At 54.0% G+C, this 17209-nt stretch overlaps 1 protein-coding gene across 1 annotated transcript; it reads left to right on the forward strand.

Annotated features, from left to right (window-relative positions):
* Positions 1 to 2562: 2562 nt before the first annotated feature.
* On the forward strand, positions 2563 to 15593 carry ZBTB47 (zinc finger and BTB domain containing 47). The gene is made up of 5 exons (XM_085316514.1): positions 2563 to 3955; positions 7570 to 7717; positions 8727 to 8842; positions 9758 to 9902; positions 10047 to 15593. Exons 1-5 carry the CDS (start codon positions 2639 to 2641, stop codon positions 10430 to 10432), a joined length of 2112 nt encoding a protein of 703 aa, XP_085172640.1. The 5' UTR covers positions 2563 to 2638; the 3' UTR covers positions 10433 to 15593.
* The last annotated feature ends 1616 nt before the right edge of the window (positions 15594 to 17209 follow it).

Genomic DNA, 17209 nt, shown 5'->3' on the forward strand with positions numbered 1-17209 from the left:
GGGGGGGGGACACGCCGAAAGCATCTGATGGCAATAAAGAGCGCGGCGGCCGCCGGGCGAGGGCTGAAGTCACCGGCGGGACGCGGCCAAGGCACGCGCCGGCGCCGGGACGTGGCCGGGAAGCGGCGTTCGCCCCGCGCCCGCGTTTCCCCCGCTTGCCGTCGCGAGGGTTAGAAAAGGCGTTTCGGAGAGTTGCTGTTTTGGAGAGCTGCTGAGATCGCCGGGAGCGAACGGGAATCCGGGACCCGGCGCTTTTGGGAAGGGACTTGCTGGTATCGCCACGCGCTGGCCGCCGTCCCGCGGGTGTTTCTCCATCCTCGTCCTCCTCCTCCTTGTGTTAGCGGGCGACGTGGGGCTGCTTTGCAGGGTTGGCAGCTTCCCGGGGGGGCTGATGCAAAAATCCTCTATAATCCCGTCGGATTATATAATTCCGCTGTAGAAGCAGGGAGGTTTTCGGCCGCCCTGGCGGTGCAGGGCTCATTGGGCTTGGCTAGCGGATGCTTGCCAGCACGGCTTGTTCTCCAGATTAGCGGCAATCCGGAGCAGATGAGCGGCCCCGAATCCTCCTGTTTGCATTTGGGCATGTGCCCAAGTCGTTGGAAGTGGAGAAAGATGCATGCCCCCCAGAAAGAGGGGGGGATTTGGGGATGAGGTCTTGAATTTGGGCAGGGACCCAAGGGGCAGCTCGGCGTATCTGCTGCTCCGTGGCCACGGACCGGCCTGGCTGAAAATTAGCCCAGCTGGAAAAAAGTAGTAGTTTCCAGCTGGATCAACAACCTGATCTGACCCGCTGGGCAGCTGCAGGAGCTGGCATGAGGGTGGGAAAATGCCTGATGAAATCCTAATTTTAACCGAGCCGCAAGGATGCGTGGTGGGGATGGATGGGACAGACCCATGCGAGCCCCGTCTCTTGGGCTGCGATGGTCCCGTCGAAGCCGGGAGGAGCCATTGGCTGTGGGGCACCTCTCCAGGTGCTCAGCACAGGCAGACGTCCCCAGCAATGTTGCAAGTTTTTGGGTCTGGTGCGGGTTTGTTATTTTTTGGAAGTGCCCCACCACCCTCTTGAGCATGAGGCACGTGTCCGGGGGAATCAGCAGCATGTGGTCCTTCACGGTATCATGTTGAGCAGCGTCATTGGCATTATATGCGGCAAAGTGGTGTTGCGTCAGGTCATTGCCTGTGGGGTGGGACAGGGTGTCGTAGAGACCCTCAGCCATGAATACGGCTGGGAAAGCACGTGAGGGACAAGAGTGCTCTGGAGGTGGCTGGTCCATGTTACATACCACCAGCCACCAAAGACAGTGCCAGGGCGACAAGCTGCCCATCAGCGGAGCTTCTGATCTTTCTCAGGCTACTTGCTGCCCTGCTGGTCCCACCAGGCTCAGGGGCCTCCTTGGCAGCAGCCCTGATGGGAGAGCTGGTGAGGGCTGCATCTCATCTGTACGTTGCTAACGAGCCCTGGGACAACCCCATTGGCGAGCACGTGTCGGGATTGGAAGGGGATGACTTCCACATCACTGGTCATGGCCTGACAGGAAGGGCTCAGCCTGTTTCTAAGGCCTCATCTTGGATTTCCACCACCTCCCTGAGGCCAGCTAGCTAAATGGAAGTAGCGTAAGGTGGCAGAGAGGTCCTCAAGGAGGAAAATGGTGGCTGCCCCAGGCAGAAGGATTTCCTAGGCCAGTCTTAGGAACTACCCTTGGTTTGAGGAAAGCCTGCTAGGCTGATTCCTCATCTCCCAGCTACCATCTCATGTGCACCTGTTAGTCCTTTCTTGGTTGAGGTCTTCGGCAGCTAAGTGTGAATTGTAACTGGTATCTGTGTTGATTTCCCAGTGCTGTGTTATTGCTGTCATCTTGTGTTGTTGTTGTCCCACTTCGCAGTGGAGCTGTGGTAGGAGAGTGTGGCAGCAAGCGCAGGTCATGCCGGCTACGTTGCATGAGTGACAGATGAAGGCCCTCAGCCATTTCCAAAATCCCTCTCCTGCACCCTAGAGATGCCTCTCACTTTCTTGGTGTCATCTTCTCCATGTGTGTTTTGCCAGCATCTCACATCTGGAGTTTGAGTGATTGCTCCAAGCCTTCCCAGCTCTGTCTGAGGCCAAGGACAAGTTGCCGCCATGTGTGTTTGTTGCTTAGTGTCCATGGTGATGTGGGGCTGGCATCCCCCTCTCCATCCCGAGAGGAATAGGGATCTGCTTTCCCATAAAACAACCCCAGTGTGTCCCCAGGCCTTGGCCACTTTAGCAAACAGCTTCTGCGGTGGAGTTAGCCTGCAATTCCTCTTGCTGTCCCGGAAAAGGACAAGAGGCTTCCAGCAGGGATGTAGGCAAGTTCCCATGTCACTCTTGACCACCCATGTTTTAGGTTTTCTCTCCCCTCATTGGTTGGACTCGAGAAGCTGGTTGGAGTTTCTCAGTGGGGCTCTCCAACCACTAGGCTGACTGGTCTCTGGTGTACCTGGTCTCTGAGCTGTGCGGAGAAGGGAGGGTGGGATGACGGGGCGGGTGTTTTTGTGGGAGCTSTTCTGAACTGCTGTATTTCTTTTCTCCCTGCAGCTGATAGTTGAAAAGACAACTGACTACCCTTCGGCCGAGTACTCCCTGGTGGAGGATGTAGCCCTCCACTTCACCTGTTTGATGGACAGACTGAATGAGCAGCGCCTCTTTCAGCCGGACCTGTGCGACGTGGACATCGTGCTGGTGCAGCAGAAGAGCATCTTCCCGGCGCACAAGGGGGTCCTCGCCGCCTACAGCCAGTTCTTCCACTCCCTCTTCACCCAGAACAAGCAGCTGCAGCGCGTGGAGCTGTCACTGGAGGCCCTGACCTCGCAAGGCCTCCAGCAGATCCTCAACTTTATCTACACCTCCAAGCTGCTGGTCAACTCCTGCAATGTGCAGGACGTGCTGAACGCAGCCGCCGTGCTGCAGATGAACAACATCGCCTCCTCCTGCCAGGACCTCCTTGACACCCGGTCCCTGAGCCTGGCCATGGCTAGCGACATGGCCCTGCCTCCTGAGAGCTGTGCCAACACTGTCCCCCCGCCCTACTACTGCGAGATCAAGCAAGAGGTGGATGCCCCACACCCCAAGATCTATGCCCGGGAAGGCAACGACCCCTACTCGGTGCGTGTGGAGGACGGGGCAGGTGGTGCGGCACTCCCTGCTGTGCCAGCCAAGCAGTACTACAAGGAGGAGAAGGACGGCTGTCCAGCCACCGTCTGCAAGATGGAGGGCGAGGAGTCCGAGGAAGACCTGGACAGCCAGGGCTCATACAACCGGGAGCAGATCATTGTGGAGGTGAACCTCAACAACCAGACCCTCAACGTCTCCAAAGGGACGGAGGGGAAGCCAGCCACCAGCGAGGCTACTGCCGCGGCCACTGCAGTCATGGGGCGGCCCGATGGTGATGGGCATGACTCTGAGGAGGATGGGGAGGAGGAGAATGAGGAAGGGGAGGAGGAGGAAGAAGAGGAGGAGGATGCAGAGGTGGGGGAGGAGGAGGAGGAGGAGCACAGCGAGGAGGAAGACCTAGAGGAGACAACGGAAGAAGAGGAAGAGGAAGATGATGATGAAGATGCATCGGAGATGAAAAGGGAAAAGAGCGGGCAGCCCCGCAGACCCAGCCGGGCATCCAAAGCCACCAAATCTTCCATGGCCACCAGGTCCCAGGAGATGGCCAAGGTGGAAGAAGAGGAAGAGGAGGAAGAGGAAGGCCAGCGAGGGAGGAAGAGGAAGAAGGATCAGGATGGGTTGGGCCAGAAGGTGAAACTGGAGGAGAAGCAGCACTACCCATGCAAGAAGTGTCCCCGGGTCTTTAACAACCGCTGGTACCTGGAGAAGCACATGAACGTGACTCACAGCCGCATGCAGATCTGCGACAAATGTGGGAAACGCTTCCTGCTCGAGAGCGAGTTGCTCCTGCACCACCAGACCGACTGCGAGAAGAACATCCAGGTGAGACGGCCCCTGGGGACATCCCAGCCCAGCCTCCCCCACCAGCCTGTAGTGGGGAACCTCGATGCCCCGAAAGTGCCTGTGACCTTCTTTGGAGCTGTAGAGCCAAACACGATGGCGAGGGTATTTTAGATGGGCTCGAGAGGGTGGAGGCGACCTTGTTCTGCGCGTGGCCTGGATTTGGGGGACTGATGGTGGGGGATGGAGCTGGGCCGTGTGGGTGGTGGTTGCAGAGATGCAGCACCGTCATGGGACAGACACGCAGCCCTGTCTGGGCTGTAATGGTTTGGGAGTCGTTTTTGAGGCAATCTGGATAAAACGTTGACAGTCCCTGCCGGGGACACGCTCCAGCCATTTTTACCCAGGCTTCAACCAGTTTACCTTAATTTGAAGATTTACTGACGTGGGATAAAGCGGTTTTAATCTGTTTCTTATGCCTTTTCGCTTGCACATTAGCGAAAGCAAAGGCGCTTGGAAATCCTTGCTTAGCTCAGGTTAGGTGCAGCCTCTACCTAACACTTTAATTAGATCCAGATCTGGACTTTCAAAACAAGTTGGTTAAAGCGGCACAACCTTTCTGGGCCAGACAGGCTTTGGGTTTTTTTCCATGGCAAGGAATTTGTTGGCGTGCTGTTGCACTGTGGCACTGCAGGTGACCCAAAGCGATCAGGAGCCAGGAAAAGTTTGATTTATTCTCTGCTTCCCTGGGCACGCTACAGGCGTCCTGGGGGAACAGCAAAACGATGCATTCCTTCAAAACCCGCCAGCTAATCTTGTAATCCCTGCTGGACTCTCTTGCATGACGCTGTCACTGCTAATAAAAAAAATAATAACCTCCTGGAGAGCTTCACACATGACCCTTGCAGCAGCCAAAGGATCTAGTTTTAAATGAGCCCAGCTCTGATCTTGCAGCCCTCGTTGATGAGGCAACAGTGCGGTTGGAGCTCTTGACCCCGTATGACCTGAATTTAATGGATAGTAAAGTCGGCGATCGCAGCAGCGGACGTGCAGGGAACGCGGAGGTGGGAGCGATTTCGTTCAAGGCAGGGTGGCCCTGAACACCAGCTCGTAGCTGGGGGTGGCGTCGGCGTTGCAAAAGGGAGCCACGTCCCGTGTGCTCCTCTAACCAGCTTGTCGTGCCCCCAGGTCTCGTAATGCCAAAGGACGGCCCGTGGGGAGCTGCTTCCTTGCGCTCCCTTGGGTCAGCACTTTTCCAGATCCGGATGGATATATTCATGTTGCCTCCAGAAACTGCTGCGAATCTCCGCTCGTCCTCGTCCCGGTTCTCTGTACTTTTCCGGGTTTCCTCGCATCCTGTCTGAAGTCGGGAGCTCTCTGCCCGTGCCCAGACCTTCTCCCAGGTGTTGCCGAACGCAGCGAACTGCAGCTGCCTCCGCGGTGACCTCCCTCCCTGGAGAACGTGGATCATTAACTTTCCTTTAGTCATGCTTTTTTATTTTAGCAGTAGAATCAGAAGAAGCAGATTCACGTTGCTTGCTCTGACGGTATTGAACGTGCAGCATGGAATTACAGCTCGGCAGTAAAGGAAACGACATTTCTCTTTTGGGATTATACCTACAATGGGCAGCCTTTATGGTTTGTTTTTAAGGAGATATTTATCCATGSAAGGACTTTCCCTCTGACCCCATGGCTATGCAGTCTAAGAGCCTTTGTGGGGAGACAACGTGGAATATTTCTGGAGAGCCAYGTAGCTTCTATATTCCTTGCCAGTGTGGTGCTGCTGCCTTTGAAGGACCTGACTTCCCCCGTCTCTTTCCCTGTAAACTGATTTTATCATAATTTTGTTCTTAGAGTTTCCAKCGGATTGCCAGGATGTCAGGGCTAGGGGCTTCCTCAAATCCCCTCTGGAGCCCGTTTTTTAGAGAAGTTGGTTTCAAGTTTTCTGCCCTCTGGTCCTCCAGGGCCAACATGGTCTTCAGCTACCTGGTGCAGTGAAGTGCTGAGCAGTTCCTTACCTCAGCTCCTTTGGAAAGTTTTCATGAGTGCCGTTTGGGCCAGGGTGCTCTCATTTGCAAATTTGTTCCAATATCTCATCCATGACACTTTAGATGTTTGCCCACGTGAAAAAGGGGACCTTACCCCATGGCTTCATTTTCTTTGAAGGTTTCTCTTGCACTGCCACCTTCTGTAGCCCCTGGCCTCCTTCGTGGGCTTCCTGCTGCCTGGAAAAAAAGACTTTATCATTTGCTTTTTGTGCCTTTATCGAGTTTCTCAAAAATCTTTCTTGGCCTGCTTCAGCGTAGTTTTCCTCTTAACTTGCCAGAATTTATCTTTTTTATTTCTTTTTCCCGTCATTTCAATATTACTTCACTGTTTCTGGATGCTGCTTTCTCTGTTTTGATAGCCTCTTTCACCACGGAGCGTTCAGTCCCTCGGGATTTTGCGTTGCTCTGATACGCTTTGCTGACTGACCTGGTTTAACTCTGAGCTCTTTAATATGTCTCATTTCAATGTACCCTCCATTTCCTTTCCTTCTTCTCTGCTGAAGTTGTACCCTGCTGTCACGGGATACTGGGTGTCCTCCCAAGCCGAGCGGCCCTACGTCAGCGTTTCCCCTGCACCCAGGGGTTCCCGTTCCTCCGCTTCTTCTCCCGGCTGCCYGGTGGGTATATAGCTGTGGGTCTGTGTTGGGTTGAGTTTCCCAGTTTTGGGTGCCCGCTTTGCGTGGAGCTCTGCTCCCCCAGTTTYCTATTAGTGTTTTGCCAGCTTCTGCCTACTCCTCGCTCCAGGACACAGGGTTTTTGCCCCAGAGGATGCTTAACGTGTCTTTGATACCCAACGACGGTCCTAAGCTTGTCCTGAAACGCCTCTTAAAGCAGAGAGGAAACTGTTCGGATCCRCAGAAATATCCACGTAGGCACAATAAAACTGAGCAGACCGTTCACGTTAACGTTCAGATTAAGAAATCAAGTGCTGGGAACGCCTCCATCACCCTCCTCCTGCCACTTAAGCACCTAAAGACGTGTGGAGCGAGCCAGGGTAAGAAACCGCTGTCTCACGGGCGTGCGGTTAAAAGCTGCCGCATGGAAAACTCGTTTTCCACTAAAATAAATATCAGTAATATCTACTGAAAGCAGAAGTTGCTCTTTCCACCCTAGTGTAGGTGTCTCCCTGTGCTTTGCAGCCATCTTCTAACACGTGCAGGGATTTCTTGGACGTAACGTCTAAATTGTACGAAAGYGTAAAATTCCCGGCGGGGAGCAGGGCTCGAGGGCGTCAGCTGCTGTTTATACAAGTTTTGTACATCCGTTCCTGGAGAGTCTGCGTCTTCTCCTGAAAGTACATCGCCTCCCTCCCCATCTGATGGAGAGACAGTCGGACTCTGGAGTTTTTGAGGTCTTGAGGTCTGTAGTAAACGTGTAGATTATTAGATTATTTAGGTGTTTAAAAGGTTTGCGATGACCTCCCTTTTCACCATTCGCTCCTTTTTTATCAGAAAAAGCCCTAATAAGCTGGCTGTTTTAAAACTGGAAATACCGCGACGTTTGGCCAGGCCTGAAAGGAGACGCGTCTCCACCTCCTGCAGCCACCGCGGCCCCGTTTTTCCCTGCCGCGCTCCGGCCTCCCTGCCTTACTCGCCCCTCTCGTTGCAGTGCGTGACGTGCGGGAAGGGGTTCAAGAAGCTCTGGTCGCTCCACGAGCACAACAAAATTGTCCACGGCTACGCGGAGAAGAAGTTCTCCTGCGAGATCTGCGAGAAGAAGTTCTACACGATGGCCCACGTGCGGAAACACATGGTTGGTGAGTGCGGGGGGCGGTGGGACGTGCCAGCGCTGGGCTCCAGCGCTCAGCCGCACCGCGGCCACGCGAAGCRTCGTTCGCTTGCTTTACAAGCATCGTCGTTTGCTTGCTAATTACTAGATCCATCTCACCTAACCTGAGGTCCTTGGTCACCCTCAACTCCTTCTCTGGCACCTGGAGAGACAGGCAACCCTGGAGACCAGCTCAGGTCTCGGTGCCTTTAGTTGCCCTCTGAAGAAGCCTCTCATCTGATGACAGATAAACTCAACTCATCTTTTCTCCTGTAGCTCCGTTGCGCGGGCAATAAGCAACTTCTCGTTCATTGAGTTACGTGGGTCACACTGCTAGCGCTTGGTTCGCCCTGTAAGGAACCGCAGGCAGCTGGGGGATCTCTTTAGGGATATTCATTAGCCATTTCAGCAATTAAGGGCATTTTTCAGTCGTTGGGAGTTTAGGACTAGAATAACTCTTGGGTGAATTCTCTTAACATCAAAGCAGACGCCTGGAAATTTGGCACGAGCCTGAAATAGGAAGAAGATTTATTTATTTATTTATTTTACGCTGTGGTGCCTGGTGTTTATTGTTGAACGGCTGTCTGCCTGGTATTGCCTCGGTGCTGTTTTTGGAGTAATTTGCTGCTGTCAAGCCGGCATGGCACCGGGGAATCTTGTTTGTTTTATTTAACTAGAGGGGACCGAAAAAAAGTCAGAAAGTATCAAAGGATGGTTTGAAACGTAGCCATCCTTCCCTTGTAAAAGAGGACTCATCCTCGGCAGTGTTGGGCTTTGAGAAGGAAGTTGCGTGGCAGCAGCACGTGGCAACATCGGTGGCACCTGGGTTGAGTTTCTCTGGATGCTGCTCGCAGACGGCACCGAAAAAAGGGGGGATCTGGCAGGCAACAGGGGAGTCTCAAATCGGGGGTTGTTTGGAGGAGAGGCAGGGAGGATGCACGGGGCACGGAGGCCCGGGGAGGGCGGCGCGGGCGTAACGCCACTCTGCTTCCTTCCAGCTCACACCAAGGACATGCCGTTCACGTGCGAGACGTGCGGGAAGTCCTTCAAGCGCAGCATGTCCCTGAAAGTCCATTCGCTCCAGCACTCGGGGGAAAAGCCGTTTAAATGTGAGGTAGGCAACGTTTTTGGCGGAGGGCAGCTCGGGCTGGCCGTGCCATGGGGCAGCAAGAGCATGCTGGGCTGGGAGGCAGGTTCTCCACCCCTCCCATGACACTTCCTTCCAGATGGGGACAAAAATGATGATTTTAGGAAAGATCYTCCACTTTTGGGGGCATCCCTACCAGCGCAGCAGTAGGGATGTTTTCCCCATCTTGTCCAAGCTTTACATCCCTTCTGGTCTTGAAGGCCCCACCAACCCTATAATGAAATTGCTGCCTCTGGGTGACACCTGCTGATAGCAGTGTCTGCTCCTCCCTCTAGTGACTGGACATCATATCACACCCGAAACCCGCCCAGCCTTCAAGTCTGGGGCCTGGTTTTGTCTTTGGTTGCCTGAGKTAGGCTTGGCCCCAGCTCACAGCTGGGGCTGGGCGATCAGAGTGCCAACGGTGACTCAGGGCATCAATGGCGTTCAGGACCATAGTCTCCAATCCAGCATGAACTAAGTTCTTCCCTAAACCCTGGAGGAAGGCCAAAAGCTGTGTATTTGAGGTTTTTCAGAAAAAGTGCATCCTGCGATGCTCCAGCTGCTGGCTGCAGATACCAGGGGCGGATGGGGGAGATGGCAGGTGCTTTAGGTGCTAGACAGCGAGAGAGCAGATTGATGTTCAGGCCCCTATGGTGCCACTGACCTCTTGCGTGGCACTGAGCCAGTCCCATAGGCTTGGTGTGGGAGTCAAAAYGCCAAGTGGGAGAACTTGAGAAGAGAGGTGGGTACGTCGGATGGAGATTCAAACCAGCCAGCTTGTCTCAGGTCAACGTGAGGCTGCTGGAACAAGCTAGTGGGGACCTCTGCTGTGGTGTGGGGCCGTGGCCGGACACCGTGGCGTGGTGCGGCCGGCCGCTGACGCCGGTGCTCTCCTGGCAGAACTGCAACGAGCGTTTCCAGTACAAGTACCAGCTGCGCTCCCACATGAGCATCCACATCGGCCACAAGCAGTTCATGTGCCAGTGGTGCGGCAAGGACTTCAACATGAAGCAGTACTTCGATGAGCACATGAAGACGCACACAGGTGAGCACTCCCCGGGGATGGGAAGACGGGTCCGGCTGCCACCCGGGGTCGTCGTCTGCCTTTCGGGGACGAGCGACGGGGTGGTGGGATGGGGCTGGTGGTGGCGGTGGGCGTTTCTCACCCGTGTCCCTCCTGGCGCCGCAGGTGAGAAGCCCTACATCTGCGAGATCTGCGGTAAGAGCTTCACCAGCCGCCCCAACATGAAGCGGCACCGCCGGACCCACACGGGCGAGAAGCCCTACCCCTGCGACGTCTGCGGCCAGCGCTTCCGCTTCTCCAACATGCTCAAGGCCCACAAGGAGAAGTGCTTCCGCGTCAGCAACCCCTTGGCCTCGGACACGGCCACCGCCGCCGCCAACAGTGGCCTGGCCGCCCCCCAGCCGCCCGCCGGCTCGCCCCAGCTGCCCCCCGGCGCCTCGCCGCACGCCCACCCCCACCCACAGAGCCTCCCTCCTCCTCCTCACCTACCGCCACCGCCTCCCCTCTTTCCCACCGCCGCTGCCGGCAGGGTCAACGCCAACAACAACTAGGCAGGAGCCGCGCGGACTGGACCGCCCTCTGGAAAACACCTTCACCGCGGAGCCCTCTCTATCCCCCTTTCTCCTGGTTTCAGGGTTGTTTTGGGGTTGGTTCTTATTTTATTTTTTATGTTTTTTTTYYTTTTTTTTTGTCTTTCTTGGCAGAGAGGTGAGCTCTGGGCCAGAGCTAGCGCCGCGGGAAGAGAAGCCCCCGAGGCGGGGGGAGGAAGGGGGCACACGGCATCTGTCCATAAGGGTGTAGATAAAAGGYGTTGCTCAGCCCCAGCTTTCACCCTGCATGAGGTCCTTCCTGGGCAGGCAGGTTGGGAAACGTCCAGCCAAGGATTCTGGCCTGCTCTGAGGTGGATGTGCAGTCCTTGTGTCCTCCATCACTAGGTGGACATCCCAGCCACCACGACCAGCATCTCCCTGCAGATCGTCTCCATCCCCCAGGCCMGTGGAGGCGGGAGGGATCATCCGAGGCAGGTTCCCACCCAGAGCTAGCTTGGAGGAAAGCATCGGGGTGAGGACCCCAACCCCAGAGCAGACAGAGAGGTCAGTGGCGGTGCGTGCCAGCTTGCTATCCTGATGCCTRCATCGGTATTTATAAGAAGTGGAAATCTAGTTAGCTGGTGCTTGAATCACTGTACTGTAAAGCTGGTCTTTCAATCAGGCTYTTCAGGAGAATCATGGCCCATGGAGGAATTACTTGCTCATGGCGTCAAGCCAGCGCTAGACAAGTTGTCACCACCCGCAGTCCSCCCTTGGTGAGGTAGTCCCTGGACCAACGGCGAGCTCACAGGTGTCCCCTCTCCAAACCCCRCTGGCCTGCTGTCCTTAGCACGTCTTCCTTCCCCATGCAAGGTGTTTCTCCCCACCGCTGATTCGGTAGACGAAAGCACAAGCCAGCGGCACGCCGAATTCGCGAGCCACAGCTGGGTACGTTGGCACCCTGCCGTGATTTAATTCCCAGCGAGCCCTAAGGGAGTTGGAGTCCAGTGTCCCCTTTCTGCTAATCCCAACGAGATCTGGGTTTCAGGGACTCCCAGGAGTTTGCAGTGTTGCTCAGTTGGGCTTTGAGACTGAAAAGCAGGTTGGCGGGTTGCTGCTGGACGGAGCAGCGGGGTGTCGCGYGAGGCTGAGCTTTCTCGGGAGGAGCAGTCCAGAATAGTGCCTTAACAATTTGAGTAAGTGTCTGACCGATGAGCGAACTCCAGGTGTTTGCTGCGAGTTGTCGCTCTCTTGAACTCTGCAAGCTGGATCTCGTTGCCAGGATTAGAGCTGAAGCAAGACAGATTTCGGTCTCGCTTGATGGCATCTTGTCCTCAGACTCTTTGCCGGGCCAGAAAAGCCCATGCGGCTCTCCCAAGCTTWACTTCCCCACCAGGGTTGTGGTGTTGGCAGCAGGTGCTCTCCTCGGCTGTGGTTTGGCTGACATGGGATGGTTCTGGTGCAACAAGCACCTTTGGGAGACCAGAGAAGCCTGACTTGCCCGGGCCTCACGGRGGAGCGCTGGGGTTGGTTCGATGAAGCCCCATAGCACTGACTAGTGTCTGCGTGGCCACGTTGTACTTGGACACTCCTCTTCCCATACGCTGAATGACAGTGAGGTTGAGCTGGTCTTTGACTTCACTTACTCAGTCTTGCTTTGTGCAGGCAGGGGAGGAGCAGAGGAACTGTGGTCTCAAGCGGCTGCCACCTGCCCTGCCTGCAGAGGAAAGTCCAGGAAGACTTTACTGTTTTTTTTTTGTTGTTGTTGAATGCTGTGATATAAGCTGGCTCTCTTGCTGCTGTGATTTGCCCCAGGATTTTATGCACTAGTCTAACCCCAAAGGTGTAGCGTTGCTGCAGTTGCCCTCATGAGTACCTGCCCAAGGATGTGTCCGCTTTGGAGCCAAGCGGCTTGGGACCACTGCAGGAGCTGCAGAGCATCTTGGGCAGAGGCAGTGGGAGGTGATGACCAGGGTGTGTGGGATGCTTTGTGGCCGGTGCATTGCTCCCAGGGCCAGCKCTGCAGTGAGACTGGTAGGAAGGCAAAGGCAATGCACATGGACGTGGGCCATTGGCGTAGGTAAGCTGGGAGTGAGGTTGCTGAGTGGGCTGCAGAAGCCCGCTCTCATTTGCACCTTGGTCTAGGTGACAGGCAATATCGGGGCACTGGTGACTGCGCTGCGTGTGGCTCTGCAAGAAGTCTTGATATTWCATCTCACGGACCAAGTCAGCAAAGCACTTGGGCATTGTTTAACTTGCAGAGCCCAGCACAGGGTTTTATCTCTGCAGAGCCAGGAGGATTTAGCCACAAGCTCAGGTGCTTTGCTGAAGGAGGACGTGCAGGAGTGTGAGGCTGAACAGGATGGGACCGTCGGCCGTTCCTGTGAGTGGTGTTTGAAGTGACGGGTTCGGTGACCAGTGTCCACTTCCGCTTAGTGCACCAAATGGCACCCCTCGTGCGTGGCATCCTCCGGCTGCTTTTGAGCTGTTAGCATTTTATAGGAACAATATGTTTTTCATTCTTGTGAGCCCCTCATGTCGGCTGGGATCCTCTGGAGCAATCCCTGTTTTGCAATCAGTCTCCGAGTGAGTGAGTTCACACTCATTCACATCCGCTTTGTACGAAGGGAGAAAACTATGGCTGAGTTGCTTTGAGATATTTTACCTTCTCAGATGGGTCTCAGATGCTCCTCTGCTGCCCTTCTTCTGTACACGCCCTGAGATTTATCAGGATGGTGCAATGCCTTTTGAAACGTACCCCCATGAGGGACTTGGGCGCTCAGCTGTTGGAGCTGTTGGCTTCCTGGAGGGAGCAGGATCCAATCTGGAAGATAATTGCTTTGGAGGAGTGTGCACCAGAGGTGTTGGAGGGCTTCAGTAGAACTGTCTATGTCCTCTCCTTCTCTGCTGCCTCCCAGACTCCATCCCATGGGACTCCCTTACATTTCTTTCCCCTCGCCCTCCTAGGCTTTAAGACCAGATAGGAGCCGCACACTACAAGGAAAGCTAACCTTGCCTGTATGGTCTTAATTTTATGATGAGACTGTTGGCTTGCCCAGCTGGTAAACTTGGCCGTCTCTTGGCAGTAAATCCCCACACCAACATGTGCCCCCTCAGTACTGCTCATCTAGAGACTGGATGCCCTGTCCTCAGCCCTTCTTCTCTCCATAAGGGCTGGTCCCACTTGGATGTCACCATGAGATGAGAGATCCTCCTCAAGGCTAATCACATCACGATCACTTCAGAGAGGAGAAGTGGGATGGGAGCACTTGCTGGTACTCATCCCACAGCAGCTTGGTTTTGCCACGTGCACAGAAAGCCCGGCGAGCAATTTTAGCCACGTCTAATCATCTTTGAGACCCTGCCCAGAGAGCTGCTTGGAGACGTTGAGATGTGACCATGCACACAGCACTTTGGAGAACCAGATCCCTGCTGCTCCCTCCCCTGCTCCAAGGCCTGGGCAGCTCCTGGAGTCCTACATGGCCTCTGAACCCTTTTGTCTACACCCTTATTCRGTCCCTATGTGTCTCCTGATCTCTACTTTTTGTTAATGTAGTAAGACCTGTAAAGAGTCACTCTAGCAGTGTCTCGGCCCAGATTCATCCCAGGTCAGACCCCATTGGCACCTGTTGAGTTAGATAGGGTGGGAGGCRGGGGAATTGGGTCCGTTGTTTTCAAGCTTTTTGTATTTTATTTTATTTTTTTAACTCTTGCACCTTAATCTCTCACATCCCTTCTTCAACAGACCATGAGGGTGGAGAGGGGCTTAATTTCCATTACGCAGTCAACGAATACTCTGCAAAGCAACATTCAGCTGACAACTCTGCCCGCACGCTACCCCCAACCTTGTTTTTTTTTTTTTATCTTTTTTTTTTCTTTCTCCTCTTTGGTTGAACTCTGGGAAAGGAGGGAGTCATGCGTGAGGGTTGTTTTTGTTTTATATATCCCAGGAGCCTGGTAGCACAGACCAGTTTGCCTCATAATGTCCATGAGGCATGGCTGGCCCTTCGGACCACAGCCATAATCCGAACGCATTGAGAAGGTGATGGATGGACTTCGGGAGGAAACGGCTGTGACAGTGCAATAGAGATTAGCATCCGCTGCTAGACAACTCCACTGATTTAACTCTTGGTTTGCCAGAAGTCGAGAGGGAAGCACGGACAGACGGACGCCCTTGGTTCACACGGACGGAGACAGCTTTCCCGCACAGCCCTGCCTAGTGACACGTAAACATGATGGAGTTGGGTAGAACTTAAAAAGGAAGAAAACAAAAAGGAAACGAATAAATAAGAGCAACCTTAATAGCATGGAACTTGAAGGAAAAAAAAATGAAACCCCAAGCACTTGCCTCAAAACTAGTTTCTAATGCCTGGTATTTGGCTCTGTATTATTTTCTGGCATTCAGTATTGGTTGCCCAAACATGCCAAGTTAAGAGTATATCGGTGGTTCTACTAGTGTGAACAAACTTAATGAAGCACTTTATTCTGTATAGATAAGGGAAGGCGGGGAGGGGAGGGGAAGCTTGGATGCTTTTCGGAAGCGTCTTAAGTAATGTTCTAGGAAACGTATTATTATTATTATTACTTTTTTTTTTATGACCATGTGTAATCAATATATGTTTAACTCCAAGTACAGCAGTTACTCTCTTTGGGATGGTGTGATGAAGGGGAGGGCGAGATGGCCAGGTTAGTCCGTGGGAGGGGAGCCGCTGGGGAAAGGCATTGCCTACCGCAGGAACGTGCTGGTCTTGCTTCATTGAAGACTCTGTTGGCGCATGTCCAGGAGGTCTCAAGAGGTGCATCAGCGCTGCCTTCAAGGGCACAGCTCACAGACGGCCTCAGCACCAGGGCTGAGATAGCCAGTCTCCAGCACGTCTCCATCCTGAGCCAGCTTCTGCCTGGCGGTGCTGGGGCTGCTCTCTGAGCCGCCTGCGAGTGAGATGAGCCGCAGTGGGCTGTTTTCATGCGTCTCTAAAGGCTATGTCCTCAGCCATGCTATGAAAACCTGCTTTTGGCCTCTCATCAAGGCACATCAGGGGCCGCTGGGCTCTGAAACTGGTGAGAGGTCAGAATTAGGCCTTTATCCTGCCTTCTCCCAGTCCRGAAGTGTTATGACTGTTACCAAAGAGGTTGCAAGTGGAAGGACTGAATCAATAAACGAYTGGTCTTTTATAAAAGAAAACCTAAAGCTCCACTGCTTTCTTTGTTACCTTGTTTTTTAAAAATGCTCTTTTCAGGCAATGGCATAGGTAATGCTCAGCAGCATCCACTTCCTCGGGCACGTTCCCGGTAGCTGTTTCTTTATGTGCATAGYCTTTCTGTTGGTTTTGGTGGAAGATGCATGTGTGTGAGCCAGCTGGCCAACAAAAAAACAGCATTTCTGGGAGGGGTGATTTGGGGATAAAGGAAGGGGCTCTGGGATTGCAGTGCCAGGGCGCTGTGGGAGGTGAGGGCTGAGTGTGCCTGGTCGTGCCTGCTCCACGCTTCTGYGTGCAATTTGGGTGAGCTACGCAGCGTGCCTCCCCGTGCTCCTCTGCAGGCAGTGGAGAGCTCACAGAGCCCGTCTGAAAGGACCCGGCATCTTTATTGACTTCAAATGGAGCTGTGGGATATGTRCCAGCTAACGTCAGCACCTACATGAGGAACCTAATGGAAGAAGAGATTAGTTTCCCCCACCCTTGGGGTGTAACTACTCATTTACAGCTAACATTGCCCAGAAAAAATACCTACAGGACCACCAGTGGAGCCAGAGGTGCCTCTTGCCCATGATGATATCACGCTGCATCTGGAACTGTGCAGCTGGCATCACATGGGAAACGCTGGGCAGCAGAGAGGAGCAGTGCCTTGCCCAGTATTCATGCTGGCTTTTCTTAACCGGGGGTTGCCTTTGGACTGAAGCAACCACTTGGCGAGAAGGTGGCGAACATCTCTGGGCAAACTTGCACTTGGTGGCGTGCAACTTGTCTGCCAGATCTTCTGCTCTTGGGCAGCGGGGTTTGGAATTGCGACGGCACAGAGCTGCAGGCTTCCATTAACCCTCGCTCAGGACCACACGTTGAGACAATTTTCCATTTTGCCTCCAGCAAGAATTACTAAAACTACTTGCTTTCCTTGCAGTAAAGAAAATGATAACCCCAARGAGTGATCGCCTGCCTGCACTGAGGGTTAGCTGAAATTCCAGTTCATAGTCAGAGCTGGTGGAGCAGGCTGTGGCCAGAACCACGGAAGAGGGAGCTGAAACSCCACCTGTTTGCCAGCCTCTTTGAGAGAGATCTCTGCTGAGTGTTACTGATTTCTCTCCTAACGAGGGTCCACCTAACTGCAAGAGGCTGTGCAAGACCTGCCCACGAGSTCCTAGCTGCGTCCAACAGCAGGAGACGGAGGGAGGGCTTGAAAAATAAAGGAGAAAAAGTCACTTGTCCCCCAAAGGCAAAGGACATCCTTCCTGTGATGCCGCTATCCCACGCGTGTGCTCGGAGCAGCACGGAAGAGCTTCAGGCTGCCCAAGGAGCATCACCTCTGCTAACCTGCAACGGCGGATATCGGTGGGAACTCTAGCAGTCAGAGGTTTCTGATGCCCATTGCATGGATGCTCAAAGCAGTACTGCAGAAAAGATGCTGGTTTTGCAGTCCCTGGGCAGGAGGTGGTTTTGATTCTGTGCCTGGAAATTTTTCGTTTCTGCCACAAGCTATTGTAYGTTTGGAAATTTTATCTCCAGTGGTCCTCTGAGTCGTCCTTGGGAAATCTTGCAGGACTGAGACTGAGAGGAACATCATCTTTCTGCTGTGTTTTTTCAC

The sequence above is a fragment of the Rhea americana genome, unplaced genomic scaffold, assembly GCF_003343005.1.
Source record: "Rhea americana isolate MKP2758 unplaced genomic scaffold, rheAme1 scaffold_47, whole genome shotgun sequence".
Lineage (NCBI taxonomy): Eukaryota > Metazoa > Chordata > Aves > Rheiformes > Rheidae > Rhea > Rhea americana.